The 21,634-nt window shown below is 40.1% G+C and overlaps 2 protein-coding genes across 2 annotated transcripts; both read right to left on the bottom strand.

Moving 5' to 3' along the window:
* Window positions 1–491: 491 nt before the first annotated feature.
* LOC118927354 (olfactory receptor 1J1-like) lies at window positions 492–1,439 on the bottom strand. Its single transcript, XM_036915415.2, has one exon. The coding sequence runs from the start codon at window positions 1,431–1,433 to the stop codon at window positions 492–494; it is 942 nt and encodes a 313-aa protein (XP_036771310.1). The 5' UTR covers window positions 1,434–1,439.
* A 15,779-nt stretch (window positions 1,440–17,218) lies between these two features.
* LOC118927345 (olfactory receptor 1J4-like) lies at window positions 17,219–18,163 on the bottom strand. The gene has a single exon (XM_036915406.1). The coding sequence runs from the start codon at window positions 18,161–18,163 to the stop codon at window positions 17,219–17,221; it is 945 nt and encodes a 314-aa protein (XP_036771301.1).
* Window positions 18,164–21,634: the final 3,471 nt, after the last annotated feature.

Genomic DNA, 21,634 nt, shown 5'->3' with positions numbered 1-21,634 from the left:
CAAAACATTAGGGACTTTATGTGTAGCTTTGAAAAACATCAGACAAGAAAGAAGAAATAAGGGGCTGATCTAGAGCTCATTTATGCCAACAGACAAAGACTGTGAGTTATAACTTAAAGTTATAACACCTGTTGCTGATGAGTTTTTTTTTTAAAGCTATCAAAACAATACCATAGCATCTTTCTTCAGGGAGATAAAAGCATACCACAACTTACTCAGAATGATCAATCATACACCCAACTCATAAGGAGTCTGGCACTGAAGACTACAAAGATGAATGTGTGTTGTGGGCAATACCGTACTTAGGGTTGTGGAAGACGGAATGGACCACAGATGTGACTAGATTGAAAGGAGTAGGGTCCTAGATCATGACCACCCATTTAGAGGACAGTCAGGAGGGTGCTAGAGACATGAGTGGTCAACACACCATTTTTTAAGAAGGCATCTCTGACAAGGTTGGCGGGCAAAGTAAGAACATGAGTAGGTGATTCTCACTTGGCAAAAAGGATGCTGTTTCTGAAAAGAATCCCCAGAGCCAATTTCATGTCCCTGTTCCTCAGGCTGTAGATGAAGGGGTTCAGCATGGGGGTGACCACTGTGTACATCAGCGAGGCAATCACGTCTTTGCCGCTGGAGTTGCTCGGTGAGGAGGCAAAGTAGAGACCCATAATTGTTCCATAGAACAGCAGCACCACAGAGAGGTGGGAGCCACAGGTGGACACGGCTTTGCAGATCCCTTTGGTAGAGGGGACCTGCAGGATAGAGGCCCCAATGTGGCCGTAAGAGACCAGGATGCCACTTAATGGAAGAATGACAACCGCAGCCCCAGCAGTAAATAAAGCCAGCTCATTGGAAGAGGTGTCGGAGCAGGACAGCTTGAGTAAGACGGGGAGGCTACAGAAAAAGTGGGGAATGACACTGTCAGCGCAGAAGGACACCTGGGCCAGGAGGAGGGTGTGCAAGAGGGCACTGCCGCAAGAGAGAACCCAGGAGCCAGCCACCAGAGACACACACAGCCCGTCCCTCATGACGGTGGTGTAGTGGAGAGGGTGACAGATGGCCACATACCTGTCATACGCCATCACTGCGAGAAGGAGATTATCAACACAGCCAAAAAGTATATAAAAATACATCTGTGTGATGCACCCCGGATAGGAGATGGCTAGGTTCTGAGTCTGCATATTCATGAGCATCTTAGGGACGGTGACAGATGCAAAGGAGACGTCAGAGAGGGCCAGGTGGCTGAGGAAGAAGTACATGGGGGTGTGGAGGCGCGAGTCCAGCCTGACGAGCAGGATGATGAGCAGGTTCCCCAGCACCGTGGTCAGGTACATGCCCAGGAACAGGGCGAAGAGCACGCCCTGCTGCTCCGGGGGGACGGGGAGCCCCAGGAGGAGGAACTCGGACACACTGCTCTGGTTCCCAGGCCTCATGCTCCTCTTCTGTCCACTGGGGATGAAGGGGAGTGGGAATGGCAGGAACTTAGAAATACTGAGCATAGCAGTTACCATCGGTCCCACCCTCTCCAGGTTACTGTGTCCGCGCACAGACACATCTCACTGCGTGGCTCTCTCACGTAGGTGCCTCGTCCAGTCCGTGACAGCCATGCAATGAGATGTGTCTGTACACTGACACAGCCACTTTGAGTAAGTGTGGACATCAAACTCTTCAAATGAAAATCAGAACGACTCACTCTTTTTTCTATTTTATCCATGTGGAGATGCTCTGATAAGCACTAGGGAGAGTGTACTAAATAAGACACAGTCCTTTCCTCTAGGGAGCCCACTTTCTAGCAGCAACCTCATAGAGTACTGGTTAAGAGCATGGCTCTGCCGCTCAACTAATACATGCTTGTGTCTGATTCTTGCTTATCCCAGTTGTTGCACATTCTCTCTGTCTCCATCTTTCTCTCTCTCACCACATGCAGCACGATAGCATTATTGGAAGGATTGAAGAAACATACCATGTAAAAAAACAAGTGCTCGACACGTAAATTCACTTCACACCATTAAAATGGCTATTATCAGAAAGAGAGAGAGAGAGAGAAGGAAGGAAAGGTGGGAGGGAAGCAAGTGTTGGTGAGGAGATGGAGAAATTTGAACCCTTGTGAATTGCCAGTGGGAATATAAAATGGTGCAGCCAGTGTGGAAAATGTTATGATGGTTCACCAAAAAAAATAATGATGGAATTACTGTAATATCCAGAAATTCTGCTTCTGAGTATATATCCCAAAATTGAAAGCAGGGTCTCAAACAGATATTTGTACACTCCTGTCAAACTAGTATTATTCACAATAGCCAAAAGATGGAAATTACTCATGTTCATTGAAAAAATGAATGGATAAATAAAATGTACACATACATACAATGGAATATTATTCAGCCTTAAAAAGGAAGGAAATCCTGGGACATGTCACAACATGGATGAACCTTGAGGACAGTATGCTAAGTACAATAAGCCAGTCACAAATGTAGAAGTACTGTATGGTTCCATTTAGATGAGGTTCCTAAACAAGGTTCCAAAATTAACTATATGCACCATGTTCCCCAAAGTGGAAATATGGAAACCGATTGATAGTCAATGAAGAAAATTGGGGGCCCTGGAGAAGTTCAGGAACCTTCAAACCACATGGACAAATTACCACCAACTTTGCATAAAGGGGACTCTGCACAGAGCTTCCCATTTACGTCAAGAGCTGAGAAGGAAAAAGAGTCAGACTGTGAGACTGTTTGCCCAGATCCTATGCATACACACATGGCTGTCACTCAGCCCTTTCTGCTCTACACTCACTCAAGGCAAAAAGAATTAGAATGTGACTGTGGTATGCACACAGACAGACACACAGAATGGCACACAGTGACACAGAAACAAACCAACCAAGGGGCTGCTTTTTGGCCCTCTCTGACCTATGTTCATCCTAGCTGAAAATATAGAAGTTTGCATTGATTCATAACTTACATTGAACTTTAACGTGAAATGCTCCATCACGCACAATTTTAAAAACGCGCAAACAGGAACCCTTCTACACTGTTGGTGGGGATGCAAAATGGCCAGATGCTATAGAGAGCAGTAGAGGGGTTCCCCTAAGATGTTAAAAATAGCACTACCACATGATACAGCAATCCCACTTCTGGATGTATACCAGGAAGAATTGGAATCAGGATCTCGAAGAGATACATGCACTTGATGTTCATTTGCAGAATTATTCACAATAGTCAATTTACGGAAACAACCCACATGTCCATCGACAGATGAATGGATAAAGAAAATATGGTATACATACAATGGAGTATTATTCTGCCTTAGAAGAGGAGGACATTCTGCTATCTGTGACAGTATGAATAAACCTAGAGGACATTATACTAAGTGAAATAAGCCAGTCACAGAAGGAAAAATACGGCATGATTTCGCTTGTATGAGGCATCTAAAATAGTCAGACTCATAGAAGCAGAGAATAAATGGTGGCTACCAAGGGCTGGGGGAGGAGAAAATGTAAAGTTGTTACTCAGTTGATATAAAGTTTCAGTTCTGCAAGATGACTTAGTTCTAGAGACTTGCTGCAAAGTGTAGTGCCTATAGTCAACAAACTATATTATACACTTAAAAATTCATTACAAGGGTAGATCTCATGTTAAGTTTTGCCACAGAAAAAGGGCACAAGGACATTTTTGGAGGTGATGGACATGTCTATTGCCTTGATTATGTTGGTAACTTCCCATGTATATGCTCATGTGAAACTCATCAAGTTGTATACAATAAATATGTAGTTTTGTGTATCAATTATACCTTAATAACACTGTTCAAAATAAAACAAACACGGTATCTAATCACCCATACATCTCACAAACCACACACACATACAGACTCTAGTACACAAACCAAGAATTACATAGTCAAACGTAAAACATAAATAACGTAAATTGAAGCAATATACACATCCCACAAGCACATATAAGCACACATACATGCATTGGCAAAAGACTTCCAGTTCTCCACAGTCTGTTATCAGCACTATACAATATGACTTTCTGAAGTGATGGAAATGTTCTGTATCTGCATATAATGTCCAATACAGCAACACTAGCCTCATGTGACTAATGAGCACTTGAAATATAGCTAGTGCAACCGAGGAATCAAGATTTTCATTTTAGTTAATTTTAATTAATTAATTTTATGGTCACATGTGGCTTGTAGCATTATTTAGGTCAATGTGCAAGTCAGCTACCCACTAAAAACACATGGTTACACAAGCAAGGTTAACATGCATTTTCTCTCTTCCCTCCTAATCCTCACATAAACACACATCCTTAGTCCTGGTGATGGTTCCCACCTTGCTCTGATCTATGCTGATTCTTGCTGATCCAAGCTGCTGCTTGAATAGTCATCTCTTATGCCTCCTTGACCTAAGGATCTTTAGTACCTCCCATACCTGTTTAGAACAATGAGCAGGAAGATCCACGTTTACCAACAGTGCTAAGACCCAGGGGAACACAACCCTAAGCCTCTGGTTAGAGAAAAAGCCAATGAAGCTAATTGCACAATTACTTGCCTTCCTTTGATATGGAGCCTGTGCAGGGCCCAAAGGGGCTGAGCCCCACATGTCCCTAATGTCTGTGACATGTTGACCTCCCCTCTGCCTGGTCATGAGAAGGAGGAAAAGCTGTGAACTTGCTTGACCTCTGAAGAACCCAGCAATGTGCAATCCAGTTTTCCCAGGACCACATGTTGCAGAGGCTATCCTTTCCTCATTGTCCATTCTTGGCACCATTGTCAAATATCAGTTCACCATATATGTGTGGTTTAATTCTGGGCTCCCTATTCTGTTCCACTGGTCTACATATCTGTCTTTATGTCAGTACCACACTGCTTTGATGAGGGTAGCTTTGTAATATATTGTGAAATTAGAAAGCATGACGCCTCAAACTTTGGTCTTTTTTCTCAAGATTGCTTTGGCTATTCTGAATCTTTTGTGTTTCTACATGAATTTTAGAATTGGTTTTTTCTATTTTTGTGAGCAATGCCATTGGGATTTTGATGGAGATTGCACTGAATCTGTAGATCACTTTAGGTAGTATAGACATTTCAACAATATTAAGTCTTCCAATCAATGAGATTGGTATGTCTTTCCATTTATTTGTGTACACTTTCATTTCTTTCACCAATATATTGTAGTTTTCAGTGTACAAGCCTTTCACCTCCTTGGTTAAGTTTATACCTATGTATTTTATTGTTTTTAATACTATTGTAAATGCTATTGTTTTTTACATTTCTCTTTCACATAGTTTGTTATTCATGTACAGAAATGCAACTGGTTTTTCTACATTGATTTTGTATCCTGCAAGTTCACTGACTTTATTAGTTCTAACAGTTTTTGGTGAAGTCTTTAGGGTTTTCTACATAAAAGAACATGTCATCTGAAAACAGAGACAATTTTACATCTTCCTTTCTAATTTGGATGCCTTTTATTTCTTTTTCTTGCCTGATTGCTCTGACTAGGACTTATGTTACTATGTTAAATAGAAGTGACAAGAATGAGCATCCTTGTCTTGTTACTGATCTTAGAGAAAAAGCTTTCAGCTTTTCACTGGTAAGTATGATCTTAGTTGTAGGCTTTCCATATGTAACATTTATTATGTTAAGTTCCTTCTATGCTTAGTTTGTTGACAGTTTTTATCATGAAAAGATGTTGAATTTTGTCAAATGCTTTTTCTGCAGCTGTTGAGGTGATATGTGGTTCTTATTCTTCATTCTGTTAATGTGGTGTATAATATTAATTGATTTACAATATTGAACTACCTTTGCATCCCAGGGATAAATCTCATTTGGTCATGGTGCATGATCTTCTTAATGTGCTGTTGAATTTGATTTGCTAATATTTTGTTAAAAATTTTTGCATCTGTATTAATCAGGATATTGGCCTTTAGTTTTCTTTTTGTGTAGTGCCTTTGACCATCTTTGGTGCCAGGGTAATGCTGACCTCCTAAATTGAGTTTGGAGGCATTCCCTGTTATTCAGTTTTCTGGAAGAAATTAAGAAGGATTGGTGTTAGTTTTTCTTCAAATATTTGATAGAATTCACCAGTAAAATCATCTGGTCCTGGCATTTTCTTTGTTGGAAGGTTTATGACAATTCATTCAATCTTCTTATTTTTTATCGGTCTCATCAAGGTTATTTCTTTGTGATTCAGTCTTGGTAGGTTGTGTATTTCTGGGAATTTATCAATTTCTTTTCAGTTACAACTCAGTAAATTTGCTAAAAGTTATTAGATGAATTTTATTATATAAGGTTGCAAAAATAAAAGACCATACCAGGAATCCTAACCAGTGCATTAAGTAAATAAAAATGAATAAAGGGTCCAAGTATTGAGAGGGTAGAACTCAAATATCATTATTCACTGATAAAATTATGGCTCACCTAAAATATCCAAAACAATATGCAAACAAATTATAAGAATAAACAAGTGAATTCGGCAAAGTCGTATATTGACTTTGACATGGAAAAGTCAACTATAGTTAATATATGATAGAAAAAAGTACATATGAAATTTAAATGATTATAACACCTTTAAACTGCCCACAAATATGAGCTATCTAGGGGAAGTTTGCTCAAAAGATGTGTAAGTCCTCTGTCCTGAAACTACAAAAATGTACTGAAAGAAAATAAGAAGATATAAATAATGAGAGAGATATATAGCATGTTTCTAGATTGGAGATTCAATATTTTTAATCAATTATCTCTAAACTGTTTCTATTTTTACTACCATCCCAAATAAAATATGAATACTTTTATTTTGTTTTTAATTGTTAAGCAATATCTGAAGTTCAAAGGGAAATGTAAGAGAAAAAAAGTCAAGATAATTTGCATTCCATCATTTAATTTATGAGAAAAACAATACTGCAATGAAATGGAGGAAGGATAGGACTTTTTTCCTCTTCCTAGACCTGACAAATAACATTATTCTAATTTTTAGGGATTATTTAAAGATATTTTAATAAGAGGCTCAGTTAGTCACCATGCATTCAATTTTTTTAAATTAAGAATATTTTAATACAAATCATGTTTTAATTTTTAATTCATGTTCTGTACTACTGCTCTTTGATTTTAGCCATGTCCAAACCTGTAAAGTGACAACATGCACTATACAAGAGACAGAGTATTTTGCATTCAGTAGAGACTCAACGATTCAAAGAATCTGTGCTTGTCAGGACCATACAGTTTTCATGGAAATGATTTATTTGGGGGGTAATTACTACTCTCAATTATAAGTTTTACTGTTAAGCAACACCATGAAATGTGAGCAATGATAAAGATCAGGTAATATTTTTAATAATATCTTTTATTTAAATACCCTAAGATATGAATTTTATGCATAGGAAGTACCCCATCTACTATGTAAGCCATCTATCCTGACCTGGTCTCTCTACCTCATTCTTGTGTCTAACTGTAACTGTAACTACTGTACAATGAATCTTCATTATCTGCGCTGTGAGCTCTAGCACAAAATAATTAAAAACTGATCTACCTATGTAAATGACAGAGAAGTTGGTTATGTTGCACACTTGATCAACTAGTGAAATGATGCAATTTTTAATAATTTATTATTGCTTATCTATTGGGTATCCATAAGGAAGAAAGTTAATTTGTATCCTTATCTTAGAACCTATGCCAAAAATGAACATAGATGGACTTTAGATACATATATTCAAGGCAAAACAAGAATTTTTTTAAGATCAAAACTTAAGGGGAAGATTGGAGCCAAGATGGTGGCGTGAGTAGAGCAGCGGAAATCTCCTCCCAAAACCACATATATCCATGGAAATATAACAAAGACAACTCTTCCTAGAATAAAGACCAGAGGACACAGGACAACATCCAGACCACATCCGCACCTGAGAGAACCCAGCACCTCGCGAAGGGGGTAAGATACAAGCCCCGGCCCCGCGGGACCCGAGCGCCCCTCCCCGCAGCTCCCGGAAGGAGAATAGGCAGAGCGAGAGGGAGACGGAGCCCAGGACTGCCGAACACCCAGCCCCAGCCATCCGGGCCAGAGCACAGACACAGTGCGTGCCCAGGGGGCCCTGGATACTAGAACGGTGAGCAGGTGCCGGAGGCCTGGCGCCAGAGGACATAAGAAAAGCGAGCAGCCATTTTTTTTTCCTGTTTTGTTTTGGTGAGCGCTTTGTGGAAGTCTTAAAGGGATAGGGACCCCAATACTAGGGAAACACGGCAGCAAAACCGGTGAGCAGATGCCTGAGGCTGGCGCTGGAGAATAAAGAAAAACGAGCGGCCATTTTTTTTTTTTTAATTTAAAATTTTTTTTTTTTTGTGGTCATTGTTTTGCTTTGGCGGGTGCTTTTTGGAAGTCTTAAAGGGGCAGGGCGGGACACTTAATCCAGAGGTAGGGAATCCGGGATCTCTGGGCACCCTAACCCCTGGGCTGCAGGGAGCAGGGAGGCCCCTTACGGAGATAAATAGCCTCCCAGCCGCTCCTGCTCCAACGCGACTCCACCATTTTGGAGTAGCTGCCCGAGCCAGGCCACGCCCACAGCAACAGCGGAGATTAACTCCATAGCAGCCGGGCAGGAAGCAGAAACCCTGTCTGCGCGCAGCTGCGCAGCACAAGCCACTAGAGGTCGCAGTTCTCCCAGGAGAGGAGGGCCACAAACCAACAAGAAGGGAAGTTATTCCAGCTTTCACTCGTCCCAGCTCTGCAAACTATTCCTATCACCATGAAAAGGCAAAGCAACAGGCAGACAAAGATCACAGAGACAACACCAGAGAAGGAGACAGACCTAACCAGTCTTCCTGAAAAAGAATTCAAAATAAGAATCATAAACATGTTGACAGAGATGCAGAGAAATATGCAAGAGAAATGGGATGAAGTCCGGAGGGAGATCACAGATGCCAGAAAGGAGATCGCAGAAATGAAACAAACTCTGGAAGGGTTTATAAGCAGAATGGATAGGATGCAAGAGGCCATTGATGGAATTGAAACCAGAGAACAGGAACGCATAGAAGCTGACATAGAGAGAGATAAAAGGATCTACAGGAATTAAAAATGTTAAGACAACTGTGTGACCAATCCAAAAGGAACAATATCCGTATTATAGGGGTACCAGAAGAAGAAGAGAGAGGAAAAGGGATGGAAAGTATCTTGGAAGAAATAATTGCTGAAAACTTCCCCACACTGGGGGAGGAAATAATTGAACAGACCATGGAAATACACAGAGCCCCCAACAGAAAGGATCCAAGGAGGACAACACCAAGACACATAATAATTAAAATGGCAAAGATCAAGGACAAGGAAAGAGTTTTAAAGGCAGCTAGAGAGAAAAAAGTCACCTAAAAAGGAAAACCCATCAGGCTAACATCACACTTCTCAACAGAAACCCTACAGGCCAGAAGAGAATGACATTATATATATAATGCAATGAAACAGAAGGGCCTTGAACCAAGGATACTGTATCCAGCACGAATATCATTCAAATATGATGGTGGGATTAAACAATTCCCAGACAAACAAAAGCTGAGGGAATTTGCTTCCCACAAACCACCTCTACAGGACATCTTACAGGGACTGCTCTAGATGGGAGCACTCCAAGAAAGAGCACAGCACAAAACACCCAACATATGAAGAATCGAGGAGGAGGAATAAGAAGGGAGAGAAGAAAAGAATCTCCAGACAGTGTATATAACAGCTCAATAAGTGAGCTAAGTTAGGCAGTAAGATACTAAAGAGGCTAACCTTGAACCTCTGGTAACCACGAATTTAAAGCCTGCAATGGCAATAAATACATATCTTTCAATAGTCACCCTAAATGTTAATGGACTGAATGCACCAATAAAAAGACACAGTGTAATAGAATGGATAAAAAAGCAAGATCCATCCATATGCTGCTTACAAGAAACTCACCTCAAACCCAAAGACATGTACAGACTAAAAGTCAAGGGGTGGAAAAGCATATTTCAGGCAAACAATAGCAAGAAGAAAGTAGGGGTTGCAGTACTAATATCAGACAAAATAGACTTCAAAATAAAGAAAGTAACAAGAGATAAAGAAGGACACTACATAATGATAAAGGGCTCAGTCCAACAAGAGGATATAACCATTCTAAATATATATGCACCCAACACAGGAGCACCAGCATATGTGAAACAAATAGTAACAGAACTAAAGGGGGAAATAGACTGCAATGCATTCATTCTAGGAGACTTCAACACACCACTCACCCCAAAGGATAGATCCACCGGGCAGAAAATAAGTAAGGACACGGAAGCACTGAACAACACAGTAGAGCAGATGGACCTAATAGACATCTACAGAACTCTACATCCAAAAGCAACAGAATATACATTCTTCTCAAGTGCACATGGAACATTATCCAGAATAGACCACATACTAGGCCACAAAAAGAGCCTCAGTAAATTCCAAAAGATTGAAATCCTACCAACCAACTTTTCAGACCACAAAGGCATAAAACTAGAAATAAACTGTACAAAGAAAGCAAAGAGGCTCACAAACACATGGAGGCTTAACAACACGCTCCTAAATAATCAATGGATCAATGACCAAATCAAAATGGAGATCCAGCAATATATGGAAACAAATGACAACAACAACACTAAGCCCCAACTTCTGTGGGACGCAGCAAAAGCAGTCTTAAGAGGAAAGTATATAGCAATCCAAGCATATTTAAAAAAGGAAGAGCAATCCCAAATGAATGGTCTAATGGCACAATTATCGAAATTGGAAAAAGAACAACAAATGAGGACTAAGGTCAGCAGAAGGAGGGACATAATAAAGATCAGAGAAGAAATAAATAAAATTGAGAAGAATAAAACAATAGCAAAAATCAATGAAACCAAGACCTGGTTCTTCGAGAAAATAAACAAAATAGATAAGCCTCTAGCCAGACTTATTAAGAGGAAAAGAGAGTCAACACAAATCAACAGTATCAGAAATGAGAAAGGAAAAATCACGACGGACCCCACAGAAATACAAAGAATTATTAGTGAATACTATGAAAACCTATATGCTAACAAGCTGGGAAACCTAGGAGAAATGGACAACTTCCTAGAAAAATAAAACCTTCCAAGACTGACCCAGAAAGAAACAGAAAATCTAAACAGACCAATTACCAGCAACGAAATTGAAGTGGTAATCAAAAAACTACCAAAGAAAAAAACCCCAGGCCAGACGGATTTACCTCGGAATTTTATCAGACATACAGGGAAGACATAATACCCATTCTCCTTAAAGTTTTCAAAAAAATAGAGGAGGAGGGGATACTCCCAAACTCATTCTATGAAGCTAACATCACCCTAATACCAAAACCAGGCAAAGACCCCACCAAAAAAGAAAACTACAGACCAATATCCCTGATGAACATAGATGCAAAAATACTCAACAAAATGTTAGCAAACCGAATTCAAAAATACATCAAGAGGATCATACACCATGACCAAGTGGGATTCATCCCAGGGATGCAAGGATGGCACAACATTTGAAAGTCCATCAACATCATCCACCACATCAACAAAAAGAAAGACAAAAACCACATGATCATCTCCATAGATGCCGAAAAAGCATTTGACAAAGTTCAACATCCATTCATGATAAAAACTCTCAGCAAAATGGGAATAGAGGGCAAGTACCTCAACATAATAAAGGCCATCTATGATAAACCCACAGCCAACATTATATTGAACAGCGAGAAGCTGAAAGGATTTCCTCTGAGATCAGGAACTAGCCAGGGATGCCCACTCTCCCCACTGCAATCAGACAAAACAAAAACATACAAGGAATCCAGATTGGTAAAGAAGAAGTTAAACTGTCACTATTTGCAGATGACATGATACTGTACATAAAAAACCCTGAAGACTCCACCCCAAAACTACTAGAACTGATATCGGAGTACAGCAAAGCTGCAGGATACAAAACCAACACACAGAAATCTGTGGCTTTCCTATATACTAACAATGAACCAACAGAAAGAGAAATCAGGAAAACAACTCCATTCACAATTGCATCAAAAAAAATAAAATACCTAGGAATAAACCTAACCAAAGAAGTGAAAGACTTATACTCTGAAAACTACAAGTCACTCTTAAGAGAAATTAAAGGGGACACTAACAGATGGAAACTCATCCCATGCTCGTGGCTAGGAAGAATTAATATCGTCAAAATGGCCATCCTGCCCAAAGCAATATACAGATTTGATGCAATCCCTATGAAACTACCAGCAACATTCTTCAATGAACTGGAACAAATAATTCAAAAATTCATATGGAAACACCAAAGACCCCGAATAGCCAAAGCAATCCTGAGAAAGAAGAATAAAGTAGGGGGGATCTCACTCCCCAACTTCAAGCTCTACTATAAAGCCATAGTAATCAAGACAATTTGGTACTGGCACAAGAACAGAGCCACAGACCAATGGAACAGACTAGAGAATCCAGACATTAACCCAGACAGATATGGCCAATTAATATTTGATAAAGGAGCCATGGACATACAATGGCAAAATGACAGTCTCTTCAACAGGTGGTGCTGGCAAAACTGGACAGCTACATGTAGGAGAATGAAACTGGACCATTGTCTAACCCCATATACAAAAGTAAACTCAAAATGGATCAAAGACCTGAATGTAAGTTATGAAACCATTAAACTCTTGGAAGAAAACATAGGCAAAAACCTCTTAGACATAAACATGAGTGACCTCTTCTTGAACATATCTCCCCAGGCAAGGAAAACAACAGCAAAAATGAACAAGTGGGACTATATTAAGCTGAAAAGCTTCTGTACAGCAAAAGACACCATCAATAGAACAAAAAGGAACCCTACAGTATGGGAGAATATATTTGAAAATGACACATCCGATAAAGGCTTGACGTCCAGAATATATAAAGAGCTCACACGCCTCAACAAACAAAAAACAAATAACCCAATTAAAAAATGGGCAGAAGAACTGAACAGAAAGTTCTCCAAAACAGAAATACAGATGGCCAACAGACACAAGAAAAGATGCTCCACATCACTAATTATCAGGGAAATGCAAATTAAAACTACAATGAGGTATCACCTCACACCAGTAAGGATGGCTGCCATCCAAAAGACAAACAACAACAAATGTGGGTGAGGCTGTGGAGAAAGGGGAACTCTCCTACACTGCTGGTGGGAATGTAAATTAGTTCAACCATTGTGGAAAACAGTATGGAGATACATCAAAATGCTCAAAACAGACTTAGCATTTGACCCAGGAATTGCACTCCTAGGAATTTACCCTAAGAATGCAGCAATCAAGTATGAGAAAGACCAATGCACCCCTATGTTTATCGCAGCACTATTTACAATAGCCAAGAATTGGAAGCAACCTAAATGTCCATTGATAGATGAAAGGATAAAGCAGATGTGGTACATATACACAATGGAATACTACTCAGCCATAAGAAAAGGGCAAATCCTACCATTTGCAGCAACATGGATGGAGCTGGAGGGTATTATGCTCAGTGAAACAAGCCAAGCGGAGAAAGAGAAATACCAAATGATTTCACGCATCTGTGGAGTATAAGAACAAAGGAAAAACTGAAGGAACAAAACAGCAGCAGAATCACAGAACTCAAGAATGGACTAACAGATACCAAAGGGAAAGGGACTGGGGAGGATGGGTGGGTAGGGAGGGATAAGGGGGGGGAAGAAGGGGGGTATTAAGATTAGCATGCATGGGGGTGTGGGAGAAAGGGGAGGGCTGTACAACACAGAGAAGGCAAGTAGTGATTCTATAACATTTGCTATGCTGATGGACAGTGACTGTAAAGGGGTTTATAGGGGAGGGGGACCTGGTATAGGGGAGAGCCTAGTAAACAAAATATTCATCATGGAAGTGTAGATTAATGATTAAAAAAATAAGCAGTTCCTGTTTGGTGACCTCCAATGAGTTCTACACAATGATATAAAGGGCATATAAAAGTGTAGGCAAAGGGTCTGTTTGTGTTTATACAGAGGATCAAAGCCTAATTTGGCTACCCCGAAAATGAACTAAGAAACGATATGAAAGAGAACTTCCAACATCAGCACTCTCGGGAAGACTCATGCCAGAAGATGATCATCAAAAAACCCAACAAAGATCCACGCACTGCTACAGCTGTAGATGCACTCATCCCACCAGTTCCTGGACTTACCATGGGAATGAGGAAGGAGATATCTAAGCTGGCCTGTGCATACAGTAAAACAACAAATTTGACTGGATCTATACTGTTGGAACTCAACCAAGAATTAGGAGAAGTGCAAATTGTAGCGCTCCAAAATCTTACAACTACAGACTATTTACTGTTAAAAGAACATATGGGATGTGAACAGTCCCCAGGAATGGGTTGTATTAATTTGTCTGATTTTTCTCAGGCTGTTCAAGTTCAGTTGGACAATATTCACCATATCATAGATAAGTTTTCACAAATGCCTAAGGTGCCTAACTGGTTTTCTTGGTTTCACTGGAGATGACTGGTAATTACAGGTATGCTTTGGTTATGTAACTATACTCCTATTATGTCAATGTGTGTGCGCAATTTAATTAGTAGTTTAAAACCTATACATGCTGAAGTTACTCTACAAGAAGATATGTCAAAGAAATAATCAATCTTCCCATGTTTTCTTCTGCCTGCTATTTCTATAGCTTTTCTTCTTCCTTCCTAATTACAACCCTTAAATAGAATTCGTGCCTCATATCGAATTTACCGAGTATCATAATTCTTCCAAGTGGTAAAGATACCTCAAGACAAATGCAGGCATAGAAGCCACAGGGCATAAATATGCAAAGAAGTAAAAAGCTAACCTTTTCAAACAATAAGGCTTCTCTCTCACTTACCAACTTTACATTTCCCTGTATGGCCCCGAAGATGACTGGTTAGCCAGAGACGGGTAAGATTCCTCAAGGGAGGAACAACCTAAGACAGGCACAGTTGCAGGGGGACCATCGGGTGAGAAATTGGGGATCAACAGAGGTGAGGCTTAGAACCTCACCCCCCCTGTTCTGAGAGAAATCTTCTGCATCTGTGGATGTTTTATTGCCCTTGTCTAGCTTGGATTAACACATAGTCTACAGGCACACACCTGATCATCTACATTTCCTCTCTTACAACACTAAACTATGTTTTCTACCTTTATCTTGTATCTACCTACCACTTCAGCATTTTATTAAAAATAATAATAATAAAGAGAGAAATGTGGTATCCACATATAAATCAAGTATAAAAATCAAATGAGTATTCATATTTGAACTGACTGTTTATAGTTCATAATGCATGAGCAAAACCAAAAGTTTCTGTGATGACTGCCCTTGTACTGTCCACCATGTAACTTATTCACTATGTAATAATTCGTTCTCCATGTAAGAACTTGTTTGTTATGCTTCAGAAGATTGGAGACTGACGAAAATTAGGCTTGGGGTGGATTAATGATTGTGCATTGAGCATTGACTCCCCTATACAGAATTTTATTGTTGTTAACAACCATTTGATCAATAAATATGAGAGATGCCCTCACAACAAAAAAAAAAGTACAAACTTCCAATTGTAAAATAAATAAGTAACCGGGATGTAATGTATAGCATAAGGAATATAGTCAAAATATTGTAACAACTTGGTATGGTGATAGCTGGTACCTAGAATTATCATGTATATAAATGTTGAATCACTGCGTTGTCCACCTGAAACTAATGTAATGTAATACTGTGTGTCAACTACCCTTCAATAAAAAATAATTATCTACAAAAAAAAACAAACTTAAGGGAATACCTGTAGATCTTTTGGTAGTCAAAAGTTTCTTAAATAAGACACAGAGTTAGCCACATAGGAAAAATTTTTATACATATGACTACACTAAGGTGTACAACTCCATTCATCAAAAAACCCACTAATATTTTGAAAAAGCAAGCAACATAATGACAGACTAAATCCTCAATACATATATACAGCAAAGGACTTTTATCTAGGATACATAAAGAACTCCTAGAAACAAATACAAAAAAACAGACTATCAAATAAAACAGCAGCAAATGATTAGGAACAGACCATTAAATAAGAGCGCATACCCAAAAGACCAATAAGCATAAGCAAGGAGATAAATTCATGAGTTATCAGACAAATATAAATTAAAACCACTACCCAGTACTTCTACAGACCCTTAAGAACGTGTACAGCGGAAAAGATGGACAGTATAAATGTTGGCGAGGAAGTGGACCACACCTTTTTATATATTACAGGGAGCACTGTAAACTGGTACAAACATTTTGTCTAACTTTTTTTATATTATCTATTAAGTCATTGAAATATACACAAATTTTCTTCCAAAAACTTCATTGCTAGGTATACACACAATTTTTTTTTAATTAAACTGGGAATGACCCAAATGTCAATCAAACTGGAATGGATGACTACATAAAGGCAAACAGATACAACTAAAATGCGTGAACCATGCGAATGAGTTAACCGTAACTATATGGAAAAAGACAAAAGAGCACATACTCTATGCTTTATGTACAAAACAGCCAAACTAGCCAATTGTACTTGAAATCAGGATAATGGCAACAAAGTAATGAGGTTAAACACCTGATATTTTGAAGTCCACATGTTTGAGGTTAAGTCTTGGGACAACTACTTACTGGATCTCCCTAGGCTTTAGTTTGATTCTCTGTAACAGTGAACTGAATAAACACCCTCTTAAAACGCCTGTGCTGAGTTCATAAACATATATTTAAGTGCTTAACAAATGCCTGTGTGACAGTTATTCTTCTCTCTATCATATACACAGCAGTTTGGAAACTTCTGAATTTCTCACACATGAAATGAATGAAGTTGAGTGGTATTATGAAAACTCAGATTAATGTGTATTGGCATCAACACCAGATACAGAAGGTTGTAAAGAAAAAAATTAATATTTGTAAACTTCTTAAAGTCCAAAGAAGTGAGCTCCAAAGTTTCACAAGCTCTCAGAGAACATTATCAGGGTATGGGAGGGCTTGCAGTTCCACTGCAGTGGATTAACACACAGAATTCAGAGGCCAGGTAGGGAAAAAGATCAGGCGAACATAAATACAAGAGGAAATGTAAAATGGTAGAGAATGTTAAGAGTTCACAGGACTGTTAAAGAGCCAGCCAAGTTACAACTTTTGAGGAGACCTATTTTACAGCCCCCATGAGTGCCCAGCACAAGGGGATTGAATTAATGACACCAAGGGGTGTCCTTGGCTCTGAAAATTTTCTGAAGAGCACGTTTCATATCATTATTCCTCAGGCTGTAGATGAAGGGGTTCAGCATGGGGGTGACAATTATGTACATCACAGAGGCAATGACGTCCTTGTCTTTGGACTTGCCTGATGAGGAGAAAAAGTAAACACCTGCAAATGTCCCATAGTATAAACACACTACGAAGAGGTGGGAGCCACAGGTAGACAAGGCTTTGGAGATCCGTTTGAGGGAGGGGACCTTCAGGATGACGACCGCTATGCGGATATATGAGCCCAAGATCGCACCCACTGTCACAATGAAGAGCAGTCCACCTTCAATGAGGATGAGCAGCTCATTGAGGGAGGTGTCTGAGCAGGAGGACTTGAGCACAATGTCAAGATCACAATAGAAGTGGGGAATGATCGTCCCTGCACAGAAGGACAGCTGGTTCATGAGGAGGGTGTGCAACAGAGTATGGGTACAAGAGAAAAACCAGCACCCAGCTACAAGGGTGATACACACCTCATCCCTCATGATGCTGGTGTAGTGGAGAGGGTGACACACGGCCACATACCTGTCATACGCCATCACTGCAAGAAGAAAGCTGTCAAGACAACTAAAATGAACAAACAAATATATTTGTGAAAGGCACCCAGCATAGGGGATGGAGTGATCCTGAGCATACATGTTTGTCAACATCTTTGGGACAGTGACAGATGAAAGAGAAATGTCAGAGAGGGCCAGGTGGCTGAGGAGAACGTACATGGGGGTGTGGAGGCACGAGTCCAGCCTGACGAGCAGGATGATGAGCAGGTTCCCCAGCACCGTGGTTAGGTACATGCCCAGGAACAGGGCGAAGAACACACCCTGCTGCTCCGGGGGGATGGGGAGCCCCAGGAGGAGGAACTCGGACACGCTGCTCTGGTTCTCGGGACTCATTCAGGTTTGGGAATCTCAGGAACCTAAAAAGGTTGAGCAGGACCATTACATCTCATACTGTAATTCTCCAGGAAAACAAGGCCTTTTTAACTGCACTCCCACTAGTTCGTCACACTGTGAATGCACGCATCTTCACTCTAGCCCAGTCGGGCTCCAGGAAAGCATCACACCTAAGAGCCGCCAGCAAGAGCTCATTGCACAGAAGCAAGAGGGTGTTTGCTATTTTATTCAACCCTTACTCACTGAATATGGAGTCCATATGGGGACCTCTGCTAAGGACAGAGAAAGCAGCAATGAACAAGACAGGCAAAGCCCCTGCCCTCTATTGATGAGCAAGGTTTCCTACACTAGACAAGTCAAATCATAACAGCTCACCATGGCAGGAATAGTAGATGAGCCCCAGCAAACTGGTGTCAGTTGTTTCTGCCTTAAAGTAATGTGAGACTCTGGTGCTGAGGTGGTGTTGGAGTGCTGTCACTCTCCTCCTGTGAGCTGGCTGGTCCCATTGACCCACAGCCCTAAACACATCATCCCTGAAGAAACGGGTGGTCATTTAGAGCTGCTTTATGATGGAATAGCTCCCAAACCAAAACAGTTCATAAAGTACCTTTCATAATAATGGTGAGCATTTAGGTACTAGACTAAGGGCTTTACCCACATCCCCTAATTATATCCATACGCCAGCCTCCATTCCCAGATTTTAAAAAATCTTCTAATGTTAATCTGCACCAATCTATTTTAGCTTTGAAGAATGGAAATATAAATGATACAAACTGCATAAGCATATAACACTGCAGTGGGAACAGACATGCACACACACACATAAGTGCTTATATATGCATCTATAATATACATTCTATATAATACACATAATATATAATTTATGTAACAACCTTTATGTATTACCATTTTCTGTTGATTAGAAATTACCAAGTATTGGCTACTTCATGTGATTGAGTCTAATGACTGCACTCAGAGCCAGTCCTCTTAACCACCACACGTGGAAACTTTTCCTTTCACTGATTAGGGGAGCAAACACCTTCTATTATTTCAGAACTGCTAGGAAGCCAGTGTTGTCCAGAATTTTCTTAGTCCTCTGCCTAAGTCATTTCATTCATTCATATTTATATACTTTCCCCCTGGAAAAAAGATTTCACCTTAACTTCCGTTTAAACAATAAATATTTACTGAGGGCCTGTGAAGTTCACAAGGCATGTGTAATTCTTTCCATTTTGTAGATGTGGAATCTGAGGCCAAAGACTTACATAATTTTCCCATGGTCTCACCACTCTAACTTCACACAGCATGATGCCTGGAGGTTTTTTTGCCTGGGACATTTAGTGAAAGTAAAGGGTTACAAAATTGTAAGTGACTCAGTCCATTCAGGTTTCTGAAAATGATAGCAGATCCTTTTCAGGAAACGGAGTGGCTTGAGTTGGTTACCACAGCCAGCGGTGTCCCAGGAGGGCACGCAAGGAAATATTTGAGGCCATGGATGCAAATCAGATGCCCACAAACACACATGAACACCCACCATACACACACTACAACAAGAGGTACACACACTCCCATCGCTGAGAGGCGAGCTTTGGCCCCTTCTGACCCACCCCCTACCCAGGGAGGTCATCAGCGGGGGGCAGTTAAGCCTTTTCCATCACAGGCACCACCATTAAACCACCGCCAGCATCCACACAGGTAGTAAAACACACATGGTGCAGACACGCAGTACACATGCTGCTCTCACACCCAGATGCATCCCACACATTTCACGAATACACACTGAAAGCAGAGGTGTGAGCCCCTCGGACTCTGTTCCTTGAAAGATGGGGTGTCCTCTTCTCCAAACCCAGAGACAACAATCTTACCTCCGGTGCTGAGCTCTAATCCACTCAGCTGTGATGCAAATGTTCAAGGTCACAGGCATGAATCAAGAGTCCCTACTGACACATTAGGAGCTGATAACTTGGTCAACACAACTTGGTGCTAAAACAGAGCCCAGATTGGGTCTAACTCAGGGAAAGAATCAGGCTGCCAGTTACAAATGTAGTGCACACACACACACAACTACCAAATATGTACACAAACACACATAATACACACAGACACACACACCCATGAACAGAGATACTCATATACAAACCCAGGAGCATACAGGCAGATCCATCTCCAAGTACAGATTTCCAGCTCCCTCTGACCTGTGCGTATCATTGGTGACCTGAAACACCTCTTCTAGACTGTTGCCCAAATTCTCAGCTTCTTTGCAGGAGACTCAGTACCCAGACTTATAGGAGAAATATCTGTAGCCTCAGCACTTGTACCAACTTTCATGTTCCTTAACCAGTGCCAGAAAAATGAGTCAAGACAACATTTTAATTACCAATGGCAGGACTGAAACAATTCTCCAGGCTTCTGGCTGATTTCTTAGTGTTCTTTTGGGAGCTGCCCATCCAGAGCCAGGGGACTGGAGTCCCATGGGCAGGTGTCTCAGATGCCAGCAATGCCCTGGACTCCTTTCTTCTTGGACATGTTCCAGCTGGGACAAAGGGGTTTTTAACTTTCTACTTTGAAATGATTTCAGGCACATAGAATAGTTGTAAAATTATAGAAAAAATTCCTGTACACAATTCACCCAGATTCCCCAATGATTAACACTTTACTATGTTTACCTTCTGTAAACATGTATATTTCAGGCTTAGAAATTCAGCAGGTATATGTAATACAGTGCATATGTTTCGAAAACTTACCATACCAATGTTTCCATTTACTAGTGATTTTATCTTTGAGCAATTAGTTAAGGTGGTACTGCCAGGTTCTCTACTGTAATGTTACTATTTTAACCTTTGTAACTAGTATCATTTGGGTAGATCTGAGGATGAATCTCTGAATACATGTTAAGTAATTTCAGAATCTTGACTTCATACCACTGTTATTGACAAGTTAACTGCAACTTAAAATTTCTGTTTAGTTTTTTCTTTATTGTGAGATTATTTAGATAAAATTCTCTGTTCAAGAATTACTTAGGTTAGTTATTTTTTTCCCCTTTAGTCTAATCATAGTATTAGTTTGAAATATAATTAGGTTCATTTGTTTTGTCTTATTCCCTTTTGCTTTATTCCCAATCCTCTTCTGTTTATCTTGTAGTAGGTAAAAGATAACATAGTCAAAGCCATACAAATAGATAGATTCATCTCCCCATCTTTTTTACCCCATTCCCATCCAACTCCCATAGATAAGCAATCTCACTAGTTTCTGATTTATTCTTCCTGTGTTTATTTTTGTTCAAATGGGAAGATACATGTATATTCTTTTTTCTTCATTTTTACACAAAAATTAACAAGCTATCGATGCTCTTTCACATATTTTTCTCTTCCATTTAACAATATACCCTGGAAGTCTCTCCATATTGACTTATAGTATCTTTGATATTATTTTTCATAGCTACAATGTCCTCAATTGCATTGTTGTTCCATG

The sequence above is a fragment of the Manis pentadactyla genome, chromosome 3 (genome assembly GCF_030020395.1).
Source record: "Manis pentadactyla isolate mManPen7 chromosome 3, mManPen7.hap1, whole genome shotgun sequence".
NCBI classification, from domain to species: Eukaryota; Metazoa; Chordata; class Mammalia; order Pholidota; family Manidae; genus Manis; species Manis pentadactyla.
Note: the sequence above shows the minus strand (reverse complement) of the source record. Positions and strands in the feature narration are given on the sequence as shown.

Bases quoted from the DNA above. Each gene is read 5' to 3' on its own strand.
- LOC118927354 (XM_036915415.2), bottom strand. From the start codon at position 1,433: ATGAGGCCTGGGAACCAGAGCAGTGTGTCCGAGTTCCTCCTCCTGGGG.
- LOC118927345 (XM_036915406.1), bottom strand. From the start codon at position 18,163: ATGAGTCCCGAGAACCAGAGCAGCGTGTCCGAGTTCCTCCTCCTGGGG.